General features: G+C 42.9%; 2 protein-coding genes across 6 annotated transcripts in view; both read right to left on the bottom strand.

Annotated features, from left to right (window-relative positions):
• kri1 (KRI1 homolog) overlaps window positions 1-9555 on the bottom strand; it is a 79889-nt gene extending 70334 nt beyond the window's left edge. Inside the window, exons 1-2 of one of the 4 annotated variants that reach the window (XM_063036017.1) lie at window positions 9191-9555; window positions 6271-6336 (exon numbers count right to left, since the gene is read on the bottom strand). In XM_063036017.1, coding sequence (XP_062892087.1) covers window positions 6271-6336; window positions 9191-9286 — 162 coding nt within the window. In that variant the 5' untranslated portion in view covers window positions 9287-9555. Of the gene's footprint in view, window positions 1-6270; window positions 6342-9190 lie in introns of all 4 variants that reach the window. The other 3 variants (XM_063036019.1, XM_063036016.1, XM_063036018.1) reach the window with 3 other exon arrangements.
• Window positions 9556-14051: 4496 nt separating this feature from the next.
• On the bottom strand, window positions 14052-22264 carry LOC134339330 (cyclin-dependent kinase 4 inhibitor D-like). 2 transcript variants are annotated; one of them, XM_063035738.1, is made up of 2 exons: window positions 22061-22264; window positions 14052-17307 (listed from the first exon to the last, which is right to left on the bottom strand). In XM_063035738.1, exons 1-2 carry the CDS (start codon window positions 22151-22153, stop codon window positions 16942-16944), a joined length of 459 nt encoding a protein of 152 aa, XP_062891808.1. In that variant the 5' UTR covers window positions 22154-22264; the 3' UTR covers window positions 14052-16941. The 2 variants fall into 2 exon arrangements, with proteins under 2 accessions (XP_062891808.1, XP_062891807.1); XM_063035737.1 differs by having other exon boundaries at window positions 22016-22259.
• Between the last annotated feature and the right edge of the window lie 465 nt (window positions 22265-22729).

The raw sequence follows: 22729 nt of genomic DNA, 5'->3' as shown, positions 1-22729 counted from the left end.
ATTATTTGCATCAATGACCAACACCACAGTCCAAGGACGTGCCGGAGCAGTCCACAAGTATCTCCATGCTTCTGGCGCCAACGACTTACTAACACATAAACCTTTGGATTGAGGGAAGAAGTCAGTGCACCCGGAGGAAACAAGGAGGTTTCCTTGTCACTCCGTGGTCACAAGGAGAGCATACCAGCTCTTTACAGACAGCAGTAAAACTGAACCCAGGTCGCTGACACTGTAAACTGTTGTGCTAACTGTGATGCTATTTTGCTGCCCAAGATTCTTTTACTTCAAGAATCTGTATTGCATAAAGCCAATTCTTTCTTAACAACCTGCTTTTCAGTGGCGTGCCACTGCGTGCGGGCAAGTGGGGGGAGGGAAATAGCAAGGAAATAGGCTGCTGTACTGTGATCACAGGCTCCAGATCTTATACTCACTCTTGTTCGGTTAAAACAAAAGCTGGATATACACATACAGGCCTTGTGGCAGAGTTCATCACTTCAGACTTGCTACACTTTGCCACTGGTCTCCTAAATGATCAGTTGCAATTAAAAACCACATTCATCATCTCCCTGTACACTCACCACTGCATGATATGATTCTGCTCTAACCTGCAAGATTGCAAGTCAATGGAGTTTTTAATATACAAGAAGATTGGAAAAGTCAGGTTGGTGCTGAATTCCAGGAGAGGGATTTCTAGAGTGCCTCGGTGATGCTTTTTTAGAGCAGCTCATGGTTGAGTCCACTAGGGGATCAGCTATTCTGGATTGGGTGTTGTGCCATGAACCAGAATTGATTAGAGAGCTTAAGATAAAAGAAGCTTTAGAGGCAAGCGATCATATGATTGAATTCATCCTGAAATTTGAGAAAGAGAAGATAAAGTCAGATGTATCAGTATTACAGCGGAGTAAAGGGAAACACAGAGGCATGAGAGAGGATTTGGCCAGAACTGATTGGAAAAGAACACTGGCAGGGATGATGACAGAGCAGCAAAGCTGGAAATTCTAGAAGCAATTTGGGAAGGCACAGGATATATACATCCCAAAGAGGAAGAGGTATTCTAAAGAAAAGATGACACAACTGTGGTAGACAAAAGAAGTCCAAGTCAACATAAAAGCCAAAGAAAGGGCATATAATATAATAGAACAAAAATTAGTGGAAAGCTAGAGGATTGGGAAGCTTTCAAAAACCAATAGAATACAATTAAATACATCACAAGAAGGTAAAGATGGAACATGAAAGTAAGCTAGCCAATAATATTAAAGAGGGTATCAAGAGATATATAAACTGTAAAAGAGAGATGGGAGTGGATATCGGATCACTTGAAAACGATGCTGGAGAGGTGGTAGTGGGGGACAATGAAATGGCAGATGAACTGAACAAGTATTTTACATCAAGCCTCACTGTGGCAGACATGAGCAGTTTGGTGGAAGTTCCAGGTGTCAGAGTCAAAGTGTGTAGAGTTACCTTATCTAGAGAGAAAGTTCTTGGGGAAACTGAAAGGTCTGAAGGTAGGTAAGTTACCTGGGCTAGATAATGTACACACCAGGGTTCTGAAAGAGGTGGCTGAAGAGATCTTAGAGGCATTAGTAATGATCTTTCAAGAATTACTAGATTCTGGAATTGCTCCAGAGGAAAATGTCATTCCACTCTTCAAGAAGGAAGAGAAGCAGAAAAAAGGAAATTATAGGCCAGTTAGTGATTAGAAAGATATTGGAGTTGATTATTAAGGCTGAAGTCTCAGGATACTTTGAAGCACATGATAATTGTAGTCAGCATGGTTTCAAGAGAAAATAACAAGAAATAGCAAGCAGTATATACAAAGGAGAATCAGTTGTTGTGTTCTTAGATTTTCAGAAGGCCTTTGACAAGGTGTCATATGAGATTGCTTAACAAGCTACAAGCCCATGGTATTACAGGAAAGGTTCTAGCATGGATAAAGCAGTGGCTGATTAGCAGGACGCATAGAGTGGGAATAAAGGGAGCCTTCTCTGGTTGACTGCTGATGACTAGTTCTGTTCCACAGGGGTCTGTGTTGGGACCAAATCTTTTTACATTACACATCAATGATTTGGATGATGGAATTGATGGCTTTGTTGCAAAGTTTGCAGACGATATGAAGATAGGTGGAGGGGCAGGTAGTTTTGAGGACAGAGAGAAGCTACAGAAGGATTAAGTTAGGAGAATGGACAGAGAAATGGCAGAACGAACACAGTTTTGGGAAGTGTATGGTCATGCACTTTGGCACAAGAAATTAAAGGGTTGACTGTTTTCTGAATGGAGAGAAAAGATAAAAGACCAAGGCGCAAAGGGATTTGGGAGCCCTTATGCCAGATTCCTTAAAGCAGACATCCCACCTCTCCCAGAAGTTCCGGGAGTCTCCAGCAAATTAATAGCAGCTCCCTGACGCCTGCAAATTATATACAATATCCCAAAAATGACAGCAGGAGCGGGAGGCGGAGTGAGCATCCTGATTGGCCTCTCTTTGTCATAAGTAGACCTATCAGTTTTCTCTGTGGGCGGGCTTTACAGCTGACTTCTGTTTCTCCATCAGTTCAGTTTAGTGTCCTGCACCGCCATGGCAGAGTGTTTCAAACAAAGAAAATATAAGACGCACTTCACCCCAGACTACACTAAAGTGTACCCCTGCCTAACAGGGGTCAAAAATAATGACAGTGTTGCTCGCTGCACTGTTTGCAACAGTGACTTTTCTATTGCCCATGCTGGGTTAAGACTGTAAAAGACATGTTGAGGTGAGTTTAACAGGTGTCATTCATTCATTAGCATAGCTAACGTTATTTAAACTCACTGGCTAGCTGCTAAGGAGCTACTCTATTGATGTCCTACGTGATGAGGCCAAACTCCCTATAGATGTGCTTAAAGTTGTAATAGAATCAAAAACAACTCCATGATAAGATATAAGTACATATTTTAATGTCACAGTTTCTGCATATACCCAGTTTACAGATTAGACAAAATTACTAACAAGGTATTACATAACAGAATATAATAATGATACACCTTTGCTTTCATTTCTTTTAGGGACCACAACATATTAGGGAGGCTAATCGCAGGGAAGGCTGCTCAAGTATTTCACAGTCCTTTTCAGCAGAGCCACATCACAGTACAAGGAAAGTTTGCAAAAGAAATAGAAAAGCTATTTGCATTAGCATTGAGATTGCCAACAAAATACTCAACAAGGAATATATATGTGTGTGTCTGTGTGTGTCTCTGTAAATAGTTTCAATATGTGTCAAATAAATTGTTGTGTTCTTTCATAATCAAATGTCCCGTATACATGCGCCCTTGGAGGTCGACCGGAGGGGGAGGGGGATATGGGGTTGCGGGGATCAGGGGTGCTACCTCTCTGAAATGAGTTTTTGCAGGGTGAGATGTCTGTTACAGGCTTATTTTCAGGTTGAGTCTGTAGTGAGGAAGGTAAATGCAACGTTCGCATTCATTTCAAGAGGACTAGAATATAAAAGCAAGGATGTAATGTTAAGACTTTATAAAGCACTGGTGAGGCCTCACTTGGAGTATTGTGAGCAGTTTTGCCTTTTATAGAACATTACAACACAGAAACAGGCCTTTTGACCCTTCTTGGCTGTGCCGAACCATTTTTCTGCCCAGTCCCACTGACACGCACCTGGACCATATCCCTCCATACACCTCTCATTCATGTACCTGTCCAAGTTTTTCTTAAATGTTATAAGTGAGCCCGCATTTACCACTTCATCTGGCAACTCGTTCCACACTCCTACCACTCCCTGTGTGAAGAAGCCCGCCGTTCAATGTTCCCTTTAAACTTTTCCCCCTTCACCCTTAACCCATGTCCTCTGGTTTTTTCTCCCCCAGCCTCAGTGGAAAAAGCCTGCTTGCATTCACTCTATCATAATTTTATATACTTCTATCAAATCTCCCCTCATTCTTCTACGCTCCAGGAAATAAAGTCCTAACCTATTCAACCTTTCTCTGTAACTGAGTTTCTCAAGTCCTGGCAACATCCTTGTAAACCTTCTCTGTACACTTTCAACCTTATTAATATCCTTCCTGTAATTTGGTGACCAAAACCGAACACAATACTCCAAATTCAGCCTCACCAATACCTTATACCGGGGGTCCCCAACCTTTTTTGCACCATGGGTCAGATTATTATTGACAATATTCTTGCGGACCTGCCGACCGGTGGGATGGGGCGGGGGGGGTGGGGAGAGGGTTCCAAATGAACAAGAGTAGCAGTCAAATTACATTGTGTTCACCCCGAGAAAGACTACCATGCCCATGAAGCCTTGCGCGGGCACCTGTGTGCGCATGCGTGTACGTGTTGATTTTTTTTCTAAAAATCGTTTTTGGCGATTCTGTTCGGATGGGGCGGTGGGCGGGGGGGGGGGGTGTTAATCACAACCGGAATATAGGTGATAAGTGGCTAATACACTCAATTTCGTTTCTGAAAGGGTTTATCTAATGAATTTAATATTAAACACACAGCGCATAATTCCCTCGCATGAATATAGTGATAAGTCAATTATCAGGGGAGGACAGGGGAGCTTGAAGTAAGTGTGGAACAAACTTCCAGTAGAAGTGGTAGAGGCAGGTTCGATATTATCATTTAAAGAAAAATTGGATAGGTATATGGACAGGAAGGGAATGGAGGGTTATGGGCTGAGTGCAGGTCAGTGGGACTAGGTGAGAGTAAGCATTCGGCACAGAATTTTGTATCTGTACTCCCAGATCCCTCTGTTCTACTGCATTCCTCAGTGCCCTACCATTTACCTTGTATGTTCTACCTTGGTTTGTCCTTCCAAAGTGCAATACCTCACACTTGTCTGTATTAAACTCCATCTGCCATTTTTCAGCCCATTTTTCCAGCTGGTCCAAATCCCTCTGCAAGCTTTTAAAACCTTCCTCACTGTCCACTACACCTCCAATCTTTGTATCATCAGCAAATTTTCTGATCCAATTTACCACATTATCATCCAGATCATTGATATAGATGACAAATAACAATGGACCCAGCACTGATCCCTCTGGAGGAAGTTCAAAGGAGGTTCACGAAAATGATTTCAGGATTGAATGACTTATCATATGAACAGCGTTTGATGGGTCTGGGTCTGTATTCACTAGAATTCAGAAGAATGAGGGGTGACCTCCTTGAAATCGATTGAATGGTGAAAGGCCTTAAAAGTGTGGACACGGAGAGGATGTTTCCAATGGTGGGAGAGTCTAAAACAAGAGGACACAGCCTCAGAATAGAGGGGTGTCCCTTTCAAAAGGAGATGAGGAGGAATTTCTTTAGCTATTGATCAGCCATGATGAAATAGTGCAGCAGACTCCATGGGCCCAATGGCCCAATTCTGCTCCTACATCTTTTATTGTGATTCCACTGCAGTGGACTGATTCTTAAATAACAATACCCATAAGTCAGACAACAGGAAGGAAATGGAGAGCTTACTGACATGATGTCAAAACAACAACTTTTCCCTCAACGTCAGCAAAATAAAAGAGCTGGTCAGGAATGGGGGGGGTGTGCACACGCCCCTCTCTCTTCCATGGCGTTGAGTTTGCTTAGCCTGTTCTGGTCCAACCATGCAGAAGCCACAGCCAAGAAAGCTAACCACTTCAAGAGGCTAAACGTCTTTGGCACATCCCTGTGGACTTTTAACAATTTTTATTAATTCATCATCCTATCCAGCTGCATCACAGCTTGGTATGGCAAATGCTCTGCGTGTGAACTTGAGAAACTGCAGAGAGTTGTAGGCACATCACAGAAACCAGCCTCTCCTCCACGGACTCTGTCTATACTTCTCACTACTTCAGTAAAGCAGCCAGCATAATCAAAGACCACACTCACATAAAACATTTTCTCTTCTCAGCCATCAAGCAGAAGATTTTTAAAAAGCCTGAAAACATGTGCCACCAGGCTCAGTGATAGTTCTTGCCCCACTGTTAAAGGGCTATTAAATAGTTCCATATTACAAGTAGGACTTTTGACCCCACAATCTACTTTGTTGTGATATTGCACTTTTGTTTACCTGTACTGCACATTCTCAGCAGCTGTTACACTTTATTCTGCATCTGTTTTTGTTTTACCTTGTGCTACCTCAATACACTGTGTAACAGATCTATGTGAACAAACTTTTCACTGTATCTTGGTACACGTGCCTGTAATAATCCAGTTCCAAATACCCCCAAACTGTAAGTAATCATGGTCCTTCAATATTTAAGTTTCAAGGAAGGAACAGACATATTGAAACAAAATATGCTTAGAAACCTTACCAATTCACTGTCATCGGATTCAGAACTGGAGCTGTCTTCTTCGCCTGCCTCATCACCATAGCGATCCTTTACTGGGAATTAAAAAGTAACTTTAAAGTAAGTTTGCATTCTACACAAAAATTGGAGTTGTGGACAGCAAAGGTTGTCACAGAATTCAGCAGGATATAAATCCGCAATGGATATGGGCACAGAAGTGGTAGATAGTTTCATCCAGGCAAGAGTGAAGTGATGGAGTTTGGAATGCCATCTGTAAGGGAAAGCTATAGAGTAGATGACAGTGTTCTTAACAGCACTGATGTACATAGAGGTCTTGGGGTCCAAGTCCATAGCTTCCTGAAAGTGGCACACAAGTAGATAAGGCAGTAAAGAAAGCTTGCCTTCATTGGTCAGGGCACCGAATCTAAGAATCAGGAAAAGGTTGCAGCTGTATAAATCTGTGATAGGCCACACTTGGGAGTATCATATACAACTTTTGTAGCCCCATTATTGGAAGGATACAGGGTTTGGAGCAGGTACAGTAGAGATTCACCAAGATATTGCATGGATTAGAGGGCAAGAGCTTTAAGACAACATTAGGAGAGGCATAGATAGTCAGAATTTTTCTCCCCAGGTAAAATTGTCGAGTACATGAGGGCACATTTAGGGCGAGAGGGGCTTAAAGGAGATGTCACAGCAAGTGCTTTTTTATATATACAGGCAGTCCCCGGGTTACGAACATCCGACTTACAGACAACTCGTACTTACGAATGGACTGCCATAAAGCCTATCATATAAAAAATTTGAGTTAGTCGGATCACTTTGCCACTGTATTGAGTGTGTAACTTTGTATTTGGCTTAAATTTTTTTCTTATTTACCTTTGTAACCATGCCTCCAAAGGGTAAATCCGATGCAAGTGCTGGTGATGCATCAAAGGAAAGGAAAACGATCACGATTGAAAATTAAATGGAAATAATAAAGCGATCGGAAAGAGGTGAAACGCCATCAGTCATTGGAAAAGCGTTAGGCTACAGTCAGTCAATGATCGGAACAATTTTAAAGGATAAAGTGAGAATAATGGAGCATGCGAAAGGCCCTGTTTCAATGAAAGCTACAATTATTACTAAGCAACGCAATGGTCTAATTATTGAAATGGGAAGGCTATTGATAATTTGGTTAGACGATCAAAATCAGCGTAACATGCCTATTAGACTTACTACAGTGCAGGAGAAGGCTCAAAGCCTTTTCAGTGATTTAAAAGCTGCACGTGCAGCAAGTGAAGGTGATTGTGACGAAGCATTTGCTGCAAGTAGGGGTTGGTTCGAAGTGCAAGGTGAAGCAGCGAGTGCCGATGTAAGTGCTGAGAGTGATTTTCCTGAAATGTTGAAAAATTACTGAGGGAGGTTATTATTGAGGAGGAAGTGTTTTATATGCATAGGAAGGTAAAATATATACTATATGCTAAGACAAACATTTGAATAACTGATGCTAAATAAGAACTGTATGTACCTGTTCCAACTTACCTACAAATTTGACTGAAAGACAGACTTAGGGTCAGATTTCGTTCATAATCCGGGGACTGTCTGTATACAGGCAGTACATCAGGCGTGTGGTGAAAGCAGATACTTAATGGCATTTAAGAGACTGTTAGACACACAACGTGCATGGAGCAGAGGGATACAAATCATGTGCTGGCATGGTTTAGCATAATTTGGTGCTGTGTTTGTCAAAGGCATGGTGGGATGAAGGGCCTGTTTTTATACTGAATACTATGTTCTATTTTGTCTATACTGCCCATAACAACTGAAGAACTCATTCACTCTGCACAGAACCAAGATTAGAAATTATAATATCATATAAAGCATGTCTAACTTACAACGCATACACATATTACATATACTTTACATATAGACTAAATTAATATTTTATAAAGATTATTTATTTCTACCAGGCAAGCACCATTTTTTTAGAACATAGAATAATAAAAACACAGGAACATGCTGTTCAGCCCACATGATGCTGGCCTATACTAAACATGATTCCAAATTAAACTATAAACACAAGAGATTCTGCAGATGTTAAAATCTTGAACAACACACAAAAGTGCTTAGCAAATCAGACAGCTTCTATGGATGAGAATAAACAAGTGACATTTCAGGCTTAGGTTAAACTAAATCTCTTCTGTCCACACATGATCCATACCCCTCCATTCCCTCCATATCAATGTATCCAAAAGCCTCTTAAATGCCTCTATGGGACCTTCCTCTAGCACCCCCGGCAGCGTATTCCAGACACCCAGCACTCTATGTAAAATACACACCTTCTAGTATTTGACATTTCTACCCTGAGAAAAAGATCTACTCTGTCCATGTCCCTCTTCAGCTTCTGCTGACCCAGTAGATCTCATTTAAACTTCCCCCCTCTCACTTTAAATGCATGCCTTCTAGTATTAGATATTTTGATCCGAGGAAAAAGATACTGGCTGTCTACTCTATTTCCGCTCTCATAATCTTATAAACTTTTAGCAGGTCTCCACACGGCCCCTGCCGCCCCAGAGAAAACGACCCAAGTTTGTCGACCTCTCCTATTGGTTTGTGTTTTCTAATCCAGCCAGCAACCTGGTAAAACCCCTCTGCACCCTCTCCAAAGGCTCCCCATCCTTTCTACAACGGGGAGCTCAGTACTGATCTCAATATTCCAAATTCAGTGTAACCAGAGTTTAGGTGGCAGCCTTCACACGCCGTGACGAGGCGCTCAGAGCTGGTGTTACACACAGACACGGCCTAAAGGCAGGACCGAATCATGGTGTGCGCCGACTTCATGGCGGAATGCAACGTTCACCAAGGCCTACCCCGCAGGCCTCCCGCTGCCACTCAACCAGTGGCCGAACCGCCGGGACAGACCACCCCCGGGCTCCCGCTTGCCCCTCAGCCCACCACTCACGTCGCTGCAGCTCTTCCTTCTGTCGGTAACGATCGTAGCGACCGGCGAAGCGCTGATTGATCCTGAATTCCGGGCCCGACTCCATGTCGTTACCATGCAGACGGGTGATCCCACCGGCCGATCACGGGTTAAGGGTCACAGCCAGCCAATGGCGTGCGGCAAGGGCGTTTAAAGGAACCACTCTCCGAGGCAGGGGCTGTTATACCTATGCAGTACTGGTATGGTTTCTCTAAGTCTAAAGGGTGCATATTCCTATCGTCCAGTGCCACAGGCACGAGTTGTTCAATCTTAGAATGTTCCTGCAATTGCTATATTAACACCTCAGAATGAAGAATCAACTCCTTAGGAGTGCTTGACTGACTGACTGTACCTCTTCCTATAGATGCTGCCTGACCTGCTGCGTTCACCAGCAACTTATGTGTGTTCCTTAGGAATGTTCATGAGTCATATTTCACCAGACTTTTACTGGAAGACAAGGTTCATTCCTGAAAGTTCTACAATGAAATGTTTGGTTTTATTTTACCAAAAAGAATTACATTGATTTCAACTAGTTATTGTCTGTGTGCCTTCGCTCATGATTTCTCAAATATTTCAACCTCTGCTGGACTCTACAAAATTACAAATACAAATTGAACCAATTATAGGAAATGTAGCCAATTATACCTTCTTTAGGCTCCTGGAAGTTTTAAATTGGTGGCAATCTATTAAGATTGTATACTATGGGCCAATATATTAAAACTGAATGCTGATCTTGGCAAATTTCCATTAAGAATTGAACCTATTTGAAGATTTCCTTCCAAGTACTAAAGGAGGGAGAGAAGAAACAAAAGAGGAGTGGATTACCTGAATACCCACTGTTTCTTTTTCCGTCCCCTTCTTAACTTCTTTCTATACACCCTGCCACACCCCATCAACCACACACCTCCAAGTGTACCCATCTGCTCTCCCTACTTCCCTATTTGCTCCGCCTTCCTTCCCTATCAGATTTCACTATCTGCAGCCCTTTATTGCCTCCACCTATCATCTCCCAGCATCTGCCTATCACCCATCCTCACCTTGATCCACCCATCTGCTGCCTGCTCTTGCTTTCACCCCCTTCCCCTCACCTTTCTGTACTGACTATCTCCTCTCTATACTTCAATTCAGATGAAAGGTCACAATCCAAACATCAACTGTCTTTTTCACTCCACAGACCAGCTGAGTTCCTCCAAAAGTATGGATTTTAATTTTTGCTTTCCCTTCTGTGATGTTGGATCAGGGTTATAGCTGTTATTAACATCTTGAGACATATGGTATGCAATTTTAGATAATTATTTTTCATAAATAAGTGAGAGTACAGGAGTGGAACTTTTTGAAACTTCAGATCTCTCTTTGGACACCTCGACAGAGAAGGTGGGAGATGAAGCAATGGGAATTGGCACTGCCTCTTGTGGTCTGAGGACAACATTTCTACACAGAGCTGACAGAGGCCAATTTAATTGTAAAAATAGGAGGTAAGGATTGTAGACACGTTACGCGGAGAGATAACATCTTGTTGGACTTGCTATATGGAAAGGTGGGGGGAAAGAAAGGAAGAGGAAGGCAAAGAACAACGTGGCTGGATAATATCAAGGATTGGACTAAGCTGGACAAGACTAGGGATGTTGTGGACAAGTGTCGGGACAGAGCGACATGGAGGGAAATCGTCCGCCAACTGGAAATTCCATATGTGACCTAATGATGACGAGAAGGTAAGGGTGGCTTCTGAAAAACATTTCAAATAATGTTAGCATCTTTCATTCATCTTGCTTTACAGCAAATTAACCACTTTTTATGTAGGTATTGTTATAATGTAGGTAAAGTGAACTAACTGAGCAGCATGGTCGCAAAGCAGCTGGCATAACACTTTATAGCACCAATGATCTGGGTTCAATTCCTGCCGCTGTCTGTAAGGAATTTGTATGTCCTCCCCGTGAGTGAGTAGTGCTCTGGTTTCTTCTCACATTTGTGGGCATACTATGTTGACAGCGGGAAATGTACAAACGTAGCAGCACTTGCACATATCTGCACATACCGGGACTGTGTTGGTTGTTGACACATTTCACTGTATTCAGAGCTTAGATGTACACATGAAAAATAAAGCTAATCTTTGTTTTTCTTTCTTATACACAACAAGGTCCTACACACAGTACTAAATGGATAATCTGTCTTTCGGTCATTGTGATGGTGGGAGATGTTGAAGAGAAAGCCCGTGATCTATGTGAGAACAATGCCTTGGTATCATTTGCATGCAGCAGAGGGAGCAAACACAAGATCACTTTGAAGTCTCACTCAAAAAATGTCAATGGAGACATAATGCTGATAAATGGAAGTAATATTTCACAAATAGGAAGCAATGCGGATGTAAGACTTTTTGAAAAAAATTACAAGCAACAGCTTGTATCTTGCTTGAAACAAACTCAAAAACACTGCAGTACGTCCAATTATCAGCCCAATACAGTGCTCAACTCTTAAAAAGTTAGCATTTATCTTTTGCATAAATTGTTACCTATTCAAGGAATGTGATATTTCAAATTTTATATAAAATGTGATACACTGAAGAATCCAACAGGAAATTCAAACAAGACTTCTGTAGCCACAGATGGTTAGAATGTGGAACTCGCCACTAAAGGGAGTGGTTGAAACCATCAGCAAAGATGGATTTCAGAAACAAGATAAACTTTAAATGCAAGAAAGCAATGGAAGGAGGTTAGATAACAAGGGTGGAAGGAGGTTTCTGTGGTGTACAAACACCAGCATCAACATGTTGGGACAAATGGGCTTTTTCTCCATGATTTTAAAGCCCGGAGGAAATTATAGGGGTGGATGTCAGAGTAACTTTTTTAAGTAAAAGTGGTAGGTGGTAGAGGCAGATAAGAAAATCTTAGGCACATGATTGATAGAAAAATGGAGGACTATGTAGGAGGGAATGATAATATTGATCTTAGTGTAAGTTGAAACTTGGGCACATCATGGATCAAAGGAACTGGTACCATAATGTCCTAGGTTCCATGTTCTATATAACAGATAAATTCATAGTTCCAGTAGAGCCCATGACACTATTCAAAATCAGAATCAGGCTTATTATCACTGACATATCATTTAATTTGTTGTTTTAAAGCAGTGGTAGAGTGCAATACATAAAATTACTATAAATTACAATAAGAATATATTAAAAAGAAATAGTGAGGTAGTGTTCATAGACCATTCAAACATTTGATAGTGGAGGTGAAGATGATGTCCCTAAAGCATTGAGTATGGGTCTTCATGCACCTGTATCTCCTCCCTGATGGTAGTAATCAGAAGGGGGCTCTGTTGTTGGGTATGTAAATTTATTCTTCTCCATAATTGCTGGCCAACTTCCAGAATTTTGTATGTGTTACCTACATATTGGAGATCATAGAGTGTAAGCAGGGCTTAGTGTTGGTTGTTGGACTGGGAGAGGATGCCTATGTTGGTTTGCACGGGGTCTTTACAAACACAGGCCTGATATTATCTCAGTAATGCTTTGAGATGCCCAGACATGTTGGAGGAATGCAAGTTGGTCCACATTTTTTCAGGGTCTCCTTTAGGATCTGTGGCCTGGGTTGATGTCGTTCATGATATTTCAGGCTGAGACTGCAGGACTGGAGGGAAAAAAGAGAACAGTCAATTTAAAAGTAGGGGGAGTGGAGGGAGAAACACAAGGTGAAGGTTTCTCTCACCTTATCTCTTTGCCTGTTCATTGCCTCCCTCTGGTGCTCCTCCCTCCTTTTCTTTCTTCCATGACCTTCGGTCCTCTCCTATCATCTGCCCCCCTTCTCCAGCCCTGTACCTCTTTCATCAATCAACTTCCCAGCCCTCCCCTCCCGGTTTCACCCAGTGAATGGGAAGTGAGAGTTGATAATGGAGCACTGGAAGATTGTGCTGGTGAGGTAGTAATGGGGGACAAAGAAATGGCAGATGAAATTAATGAGTACTTTTCATCAGTTTTTTTTTACTGTGGAAGCCACTGGCAGCGTGCCAGAGGTCCCTGAGTGTCAAGGAGCAAGAGTGTGTGCTGTTGCTATTAGAAAGGAAAAAGTGCAAGGCAAACTGAAAGGTCTTAAGGTGGATAAGTCATCTGGGACAGATGGACTACATCCCAGAGGCCTGAAGGAGGTTGCTGAAGAGATAATGGATGCATTGGTCATGATCTTTCAAGAACCTCTCGATTTTGGCATGGTCCCAGAGGACTGGAAGGTTGGAAACGTCACTTCACTCTTTCAGAAGGGAAGGTGTCTATCATAATCAAAAAATTTCCAAGGAAGCAACATTTTCAAAAGTTTTGTTATCCAGTGTTATGAGGGGTATAGATAGGGTAAATGCAAGCGGGCTTTTTCCATTGAGGTTGTGTGGGACTACAACCAGAGTTCATGAGTTAAGGGTGAAAGGTAAAAAGTTTAAGGGGAACACAAGGGGAAGCTTCTTCACTCAAAGGGTCATGAGAATGTGGAACAAACTGTCAGCATAAGTGGTATATGCATGGTCAATTTCAACGTTTAGAGAAGTTTGCATAGGTACAGGATATGGCTATGGTCCTGGTACCCGTCAATGGAGTAGGCAGTTTAAATGGTTCAACACAGACTAGATAGGCCAAAGGGTATGTTTTTGTGCTGTACTTTTCTATGACTCCGAGGCAAAAGTCTTGTGCTCAATATATGTAGCTAGGGTACCTAAGATTTTTGCACAATACTTTATGAATAGACATTACCACAAGAGTCTGTGGCCTACCCATGTTCCCATGTTTTAACAACAGTTATTCCAGCCTGTCTCTATTGGGGAAAGAAAAACAGACACAGGCACAATTTTTAATTTTCACATGTATAATTTATTTGCAATTTTAAAAATTATAATCCACTCAACAATAAATTCAACTTCATAAATATAATTACATGTGCAACATCAACCTATAAAGTCTTCAGAACATTCCCAACTCAGATTCCTCACTTTCCACAGGGACCATCTACTTGGGATTGTCTTAACCGGCAGGCAGCCCCATGCCCTTATTCTCAATGTCAAGGACCTTTAAGTTAATGATCTATGCAAATGATAAATAGATTTCAAAACTTCAAACTCGTGCTGAACAATAACAACAGCAACACTTTGAAACTGCACTAGTAAAGCCAAAAACATCCCAGCCCTGCACATAAAATGGATACAAATGAGGAGCTCCAATAAGGAAAGAAATTGATAAGGCTCCTAGTAATACGTCACAAGAAAAGTTTCCAAAGGCAAAATTTCTGTGGAATTTCCCATGGCTTCTAAATTGTCCTATGGGCAAGAATAGAATTTTAAAGCATCGCTGTTAAAATATTGGAAATGCAGCAGCCATTTTGCACACAGTGGGATCTCATGAACAATGTGGCCAGATAATCAGGTTTTAGTGATGTTAAGTAAGTGTAAATAGTGCCTAGGACCTGAGGGCTAACTTCAGTCCTCTTCAGAATATTTCCTGGAACCTTTTACCTTCACCTGTCTGCAATATAAGCTGAGGCTCCTTCAATGATGCAGCCTACTCTCACTGAATTATCAGCCTGGATTTTTGTGCTCAGGTCTGAGGGTTAGTGCTTGATCCCACAACCATCTGACCCAGGAGTGAGAATGTTTATGTGTGATAGACAAAGCAGGCAAGGTGAAAGCTGAATGAATACAGCCACAGGAAAAGCCATAAGCTGATTAATTGCTTGTCACGGACAAGGTGATATTGGAACTTTTGAGGTTGGAGAGATGGATGAGAAACCACACAGATTCTTGATAAGAGCACACTAGAGCAACAGGTTGACCACAAGTTTTTACTTCAGCATTTTGTCACCCCGACACAAAAGTACAAGGAAATTAAATCAACAATTTGAATAAAAGATTTAAGCAAAATATGGGAACATTATCTCTTTATCTTTGTCAATTTTCATTTAAACTGTTCCCCTTCTTTCCAAAAGATCATCTGACAGGAGGAGGAAGCAAGAATGGTTCCCATCCTCCCCATCCAAGTGGAGAGGAGCTCATTTGTGTCATTCTTGGGGTAGACCTTGGACAAGATCAGATTGCTTAACCTGTTCTGGGAGTTCTCTACCTTTGTCTCCTCCAAGGCAGATACAATTCCAGGGGAAGAAACCACTTGCCAAGTCTTCAGCCTGTGGGCAATAAATGGGCAACAAAAATACTCGACTTGTTTTGCATATGACACACACCTTATATGGAAATTAGGCTGAGGTAACTACATCTGTGGGCACACCCTTGCACTATTACAAGTTTAATAGACTCTCGATCACAACAATTACAGTAACACTATGGACAGAAGATTTGAAATGTTGACTGGATTTCACTGTCTGCATTAGAGTGCTTTCAACAATGTGTTGCCCACAGTATCAGTTTTGAGGAAAATTGAATCTTTCTGTGTGAAAATTTAAGCTTCAAACTTTCAGCTTCCACATGCCATCAACTAAACGAAATCTAAAGATGCTGTTAGTCTGATGCATAAAGTAAGTGGCAAGAATTAAAACAGGTCCCAGGACTGCTCTTCACCCAGTGGGGATGTTTCCATCATTGTAGTTGTGTAAAACTGGTTAGTGGATTCCCCTTAGTATCTATTCAATCCGGATAAACTTGTCTCTGCTTCCATATACATCCAAAGAGCCATGTTATGCATCCATAACTCTGAGATTCTAGAATTTGTTTGTTTTGTCATTCACACCCCATCCACACTTTAGTATACAGTTCCTGTTCTGTGAAATCTGCAAACATGCCTTGTGTATGTGCAATGTTGCTCAAATAGATCACACCCAGAAATTTAAGTGCTTCACCATATCTTCTAAAGATAAACATACTCTTAAATTTGTTTCAGAAAAAAGGGTGCATTTAAGTCAATGGGGACAATAACTCTTAAAAAAAAATAAATGAAAACACACTCATTTATGAATCACTAGAGCACTCAGGGCAAGTTCATTGCTACATTAACTGTTCTGTTTCCTTTCAAGAACTGAAAAGGAAACACAAAATAATAAACCATTTTAACTTCAAAAAATTGTAAAGCACAACTTAATTTTACAGTACTTTAAATCAATGTAAACACTCACTGGTTAAAACAAAATGAAGCCTTGGATCTTTAACTCCCCTTGTATATGGGTTATTCCTATTTCAGAGACACTCTTTTCCCTGAGGCACTCTTACTGAGGCCACCTGGGCAGAACAACTGATTCCACACCTCCCTCACCCTCCACGCACCCCAAGTCTCTGAGATCTCGTGGTTCAGTGCTGATCTCCAGATCCAGTGACCACAGCTCCCAGCTGTGCTCTCTGCCCATGCACCAGAGTTCTCTTCCACCCAAGCAGCCTTCTAAAGGTGCACGTTTCCAAATACCAAGTCTGTGGAATTGATCACTGCAGACTGAGCCTCTGCAATGCCTAGAGCTCCTGAGGCCACACATGCAAACTCTCATGCGCTGTTCATTGTAGCTCCCATTTGAATTTACACAACGATAAGGTGGCATAAGTAAAGAAAGAAATCTGCTCATCGATGATTAAGTTATTTGGCTACTTTTAGGGGCAAGATGGCCACCAAAATTTGGGGGTGGAAGAGCTTCCACTCTAGTTCAAGACCCAAGGAGCGACGTAAAAATTTAAAAAAAAAATGGAATTAACAGTGCAATACGGAGTAGACCATGCTTTGAGGAGGTTAAATTGAGGAAACGTTGGTGTCCCAGCAGCTGGGGAAATCACTGTGAGCTTTGGGATTGTATTACTTGCTCCAACCATTCCACCACTTCAGTTCTGCCCGAAACCCGTGCCACATCAAGTGGGGTCTGCCCTCTGCCGTTCTTATGCCAAATGCATGACCTGGGAGCCAGGAACTGCACAAGATTTAGGTGGCCCTGTTGGGCAGCCAGGTGTATTGGTAGACAGCCCGAGGCATCCTCCAAGTTTACATCAGATTGGTACTTCATCAGGACCACCATGGTATCCAAGAAACCACTGCGGGCTACGTCGTGTGCTGGGGCAAAGCCGTTTTTATCCTGGACATTGGGGTCCGCTCCATTCTTCAGTAGCTCCTCTGCAACAAAGGTACACCCCATCATCATCACCTGGAAGGGGAAAGACAATGAGGCCATAAAAACCTTCTGTACACAATAGATTTCATTTTTTATTAAATTATATCCTTGCATTTGTTGTTAACATTTTGAGTTTGTAAACACTGCTGTACAAGCAAAACCCAAGAATAATATCATAACCGTAAAGGGCAACTAAGATTACAAATGCAAGCAGACTATTTCCACTGAGGTTGGGTGAGACAAGAACTGGAGCTCATGGGCTGGGGAATGTTTAAGAGGATTTTGAGGGAGATCTTCTTCACTCAGACAGTGGTACAAGGGTAGAACGAGCTGCCAGCAGAAGTGATGGATACAGGTTCAATTTCAACACTTTAGAGAAATTTGGATAGGTAGATGGATAGAGGGGTATGGTCTGCGTGCAGGTCAATGCAACGAGAAGCACAGTTCAGTTTGGACTAGATGCGCTGTAGGGCCATTTTCTGCACTGTAGTGTTCTATGACTGTGACATAGAATATAGGACATATCGTACATAGAACAGTACAGCGCAGACTCTTCAGCCCACAGTTTTGTCCTGACTTTATAACCTACTCAAAGAGTAATCCAACTCTTCCCTCCCACACAGCCCTCCAGTTTTTCTATCATTAATATGCCTAAAAGTTTGTTAAATGCCCCTAATGCATCTGCCTCTACCATCACCCCAGGCCGGGCATCCCATGCACTCACCAATGTGTAAAAAAAACTTCTGACATTCCCTTTCCCTGCCCTATACTTTCCTCCAAATGGAAATTATGCCCCCTCATACTAGCCATTTCCACCCTGGCAATGTCTCTGGTTATCTACTACTGTATCTATGCCCCTTATCATCTTGAACACCTTTATCAAGTTGCACCTCATCCTCCTTTACTCCAAAGAGAAAATTCCTAGCTTGCTCAACCTATCCTCATAAGATATGTCCCTGATCCAGCCATCATCTTGGTACATCTCCCCTGCACTCTCTCTAAAGATTGCGCATCCTTCCTCAAATGAGGCAAACAGAACTGAACACAATATTCCTAGTGTGGTCTAACCAGGGTTTTATAGAGCTGAAACATTACTCCTTGGCTCTTGAACTTAATCCTCTAACCAATGACAACCAACATACCATATGCCTTCTTAACAACCCTATCAACTTGTGCGGCAACTCTGATGGATCTGTGGAAGTGGAGTATGTTCCATGTGGCTGGCACTGGGAGTTGGCTGCATGGAAGCTAAGCTACTACTAACTGTTGAAAATCGCTGGACCCTGAACTTCATTTACCATTCATATAAAAACAATTTGGACACTGCAGTGCTTTACTTTTCAACACAACACCTTGTAGACGTTGTGTGCCTATGGGTTGTTAAGGCGCCTGGTCATAACGATTACAAGCAAAGGTAGTAATTGAGTTGTTGGCACTTCCCCGCAGCTGTGCGGGAAGCTGACAGGAAGGCGTGTAAGGAAATGTTTACATTATTTTACAGCTGTGATAGAGGGAGTTTGACAGACATACTGATGCAAGTCTCTGGCAAAAATTCAAGTTTATTTATATGGAGAAAGTTAGCAGCCGGTGCTAAATAGAAACATAGAAAACCTACAGTACAATACAGGCCCTTCGGCCCAGATGCTGTGCCAAGCATGTACTTACTTTAGAAATTACCTAGCGTTACCCATAGCCCATGTACCTATCCAGGAGCCTCTTAAAAAACCCTATTGTATCCGACTCCACCACCGTCGCTGGCAGCCCATTCCACGCACTCACCACTCTCTGTGTTAAAAAAAAAACACCCCGACATCCCCTCTGTACCTCCTTCCAAGCACCTTAAAACTGTGCCCTCTCATGTTAGCCATTTCAGCCCTGGGAAAAAGCCTCTTGACTATCCACACGACCAATACCTCATCATCTATCAGGTCACCTCTCATCCTCCGCCACTCCAAGGAGAAAAGGCCAAGTTCACTCAAACTATTTTCATAAGGCATGCTCCCCAATCCAGCAACATCCTTGTAAATCTCCTCTGCACCCTTTCTATAGTTTCCGCATCCTTCCTGTACTGAGTACAGTCCTCCAAGTGGGGTCTGACCAGGGTCCTATACAGCTGTAACATTACTTCTTCGCTCTTGAACTCAAGTTTCTCGGTTGATGAAGGCCAATGCACCGTACGCCTTCTTAACCACACAGTCAACCCGCGCAGCATCTTAGTGTCCTATGGACACAGACCCAAGATTCCTCTGATCCTCCACACTACCAAGAGTCTTACCATTAATACTACATTCTGCCATCATACTTTCAAAATGAACCACCTCACACTTACCTGGGTTGAACCCCATCTGTCACTTCAGCCCAGTTTTGCATTGAATCAATGTCCCGCTGGAACTTCTGACGGCCTTCCACACGAGCCACAACACCCCTAACCTTTGTGTCATCAGTAAATTTACTGACCCATCCCTCCACTTCCTCATCCAGATCATTTATAAAAATCATGAAGAGTAAGGGTCCCAGAACAGATCCCTGAGGCACACCACTGGTCACTGACCTCCATGCAGAATATGACCCATCTACAATCACTCTTTGCCTTCTGCAATGTTCCCTCCTTGTCTGCCCAACTCAATGTTGTCGAGGCACCACAATTTTCTATTTTGGCAAAAGAGCAAATGTATCCCCCTTATGGTTTAATCTAAACTTAATTGAACAGGAAGCAAAGTCAGGTATGACACTTTAATTATCCTTCCCACAGGTCTTGGGAGGGGAAAACCCAGGTGGTCACCATGAGAATGTGCAACCACCACAGTCAGCCAGGAGGTGAAGATTGAACCTGGGTCTCTTTAGCTGAAAGACACAAGCTCTGTATGACATGAACCAGAAACTTCGTTTGGCTGGATGAGTCAAAACCCTCCACGCCCTCTGGGACAAATTCGCTAATTGGAAACCCGTTTCTCAGCCTCAGCATTTGCACACCTCCACCCAGTTTACAGTCCTTACCCCCACAAAGTGCCCCCACAGGACTCAGCCAGACTTTTTCCACCAGCACCTCCCATACCATCCACCAGCTCCCTTCCCTCCAAATCACACACCAGCCTTTACCTGATTTTCTTGCTTCACAGAACTTGTCTATATTTCAGATATCCCAACAACACAGCACCTTCATCAGGCACAATACAATGGCCCTTGAAAGCAAGCAACCTTCTCCCCCCTCCCCCCCCCACCTGGAGAATCAAGGCTGCCATATTTAAACAAGGCCCCTAACCCTCTATTACAACAGGTCTCTCTTCCGCCCATCACCCCCCCCAGCTTCTCAATTCATTTACCTCAGTCTCGTCTCCCCTAACTCCTTCCCCAACCACAACCACCACTAATCGGCCTCGACAGTCATCGGAGGACTCACCAATAGACAATCCCTGGGAAAACATCATACTCTATCGAGTGATCGCACTGCTCCCCCTCCCCCACCTCTTTGTGACTTCTTCCTCCCTTTCTAGTCCTGACAAAGAGTCTCAACGAGAAATGTCGACCGTTTATCCCCCTCCATGGATGCTGCCCGACTTGCTGAGTTCCCCCAGTATTTTGTGTGCGTTGCTCTGGCTTTCCAGCATCTACAGAATTCGTGTTTACGCAAACACGAGGAAATTTTTCACTTTCGAATCTCTTACTATCTCTCCTTTCAGTTAGTCCTGACGAAGGGTCTCGGCCCGAACCGTCGACTGTACCTCTTCCTATAGATGCTGCCTGACCTGCTGCCTTCACCAGCATTTTTTTTATGTGTGTTGTTCGTGTTTAGAATTTGTTTTAGTAAGTATCCTCTGGAAGTCATTCTTACATTTGTTTCCACTGTGTTCCTGTTCTACTGGAATCTATACAACAACCTCCAGATCTTCAAACTAATTTTTTAAATGTTATTTCCTTCTACTATTCTAAAGTCTAAAGCCTGCCACCTTAGAGTTACTGGAACAAACATCTTAGTTGCAAAACAACATTCCTGGAATGACGGTACAAATAAATAATGCCGATGTATACATGAGCTCACGCGGTTCCGTTTAAAACAATCTTTTAACAGGTGTGGCGATAGAAGTGTTTTTAAACGAGCACTGCTCATTAGAATTTAGTGGGGAGTGTTGACAATATTTAATTCCAGGAACTAGTTGCACGCTCAATAATTATGAAGGCTTGTTCCCCGTGCCACAATCACCCGGGTGTAAGCTCCGCCTCCTCAATATTAATGTGTCACTGTGTATTTCACAATGAGTCTGCCTTTTAAATCTTAAAAAAAAACATTCGAACAGTCAGATCCTTTGGCGGTGGCTCCGTCCCACGTATCTTCTCATCCCCCAGCTCACAAAAACTTGACCTTTTATCATTCACAAATGTTGCGAAGCTATGCGGGGGGGCGGGGGTTAACAAATAAAAATATGTCCAATTTCAGCTGTCCCCACAGAGACAGACAACAGGCAGAAAGCGCAGGTTGTTACGGCGTCACGGACAGAGGTATCACAACCTAAAGACGTTCAAATCCCCTCACAATAAATACACCGACAGTTACTCATTAAGTAGAAATGCTATTCTCCGAAGACCTTTAAGCTCGGCAGTTTCCGAGAGAAAATAATAAACAAAACGTAAATGTTTAAAGGGGGGAAAACGGACAAAATACAGATTCAACTCCCGAATCGACAAATTTCTTAAGCATTGCACGGGATAAACTGGCGCGACTTATTTTTCAGAAGGCACCAACCTGCAGTGCGGTCTGTCCGTATTTATTAACCGCGTTCACATTCACCTTCTCTTCGTTCAGAAGACGTTTTACCTCTCGCCAGTTACCCTGCGCAGCAGCCCTGCTCAGTTTGTCACCGCCGAACATGCTTTTGACCATTGCTATGATCTCCCTTCCCCTGGCTCCGGCACCGAGAACAGGAGAAAGCCTCTACTACAAACACCCCGGCTTCACCAGCTTCCCGGAATCGGCTCGGGGCCTGATTGACGTCGCACCGGCCAATGGGAACGCCGATCTGCGCCGTCGTCCCTAGCAACGTCTGGAATTGAAACCGGCGTTCGAAGACACGATCGCCGGCCAATCAGAGAGTACGAAAGGGCAACAATACCTCTTACGTCAGTCATGTTGTGACGTTGTTTATTTTTGTTACTCTCCCCAGCGGCACGCGCGGGGAGTCTAGCCGGCCTTCCCGCCACCCGGTCGTTCGGTCTGTTACCCACATACTGTACTGTACCGTGCCTGGGTTTGCTGTGCGGCTCCCACTGATCTCCCCTAAATCCAGTGTCACACTCTCGCCCCTTTCTTGTAGCATTGCCTCTGAAATTCACTTGGAATTGCAGCGAGCACAGGTTCCGGGCCAGCTGCCTTTAGCTTCCCCTCAGGGCACTGCCCATGTTGAGCTCGGAATCAGACCAAGCCCGAGCTACTTGAGTCTGCTTAAATGCTGGTATCAAA

Source organism: Mobula hypostoma, chromosome 29 (genome assembly GCF_963921235.1).
Source record: "Mobula hypostoma chromosome 29, sMobHyp1.1, whole genome shotgun sequence".
In the NCBI taxonomy this organism is placed as follows: domain Eukaryota; kingdom Metazoa; phylum Chordata; class Chondrichthyes; order Myliobatiformes; family Myliobatidae; genus Mobula; species Mobula hypostoma.
This window is presented reverse-complemented; position numbering and strand designations above follow the sequence as displayed.

Coding starts and splice junctions, on each gene's coding strand:
- LOC134339330 (XM_063035737.1), bottom strand. CDS start 22,153: ATGGTCAAAAGCATGTTCGGCGGTGACAAACTGAGCAGGGCTGCTGCG. Junction 17,308..22,015: donor ACGGACAGACCGCACTGCAG/GTTGGTGCCTTC, acceptor TTCCCCTTCCAG/GTGATGATGATGGGGTGTAC.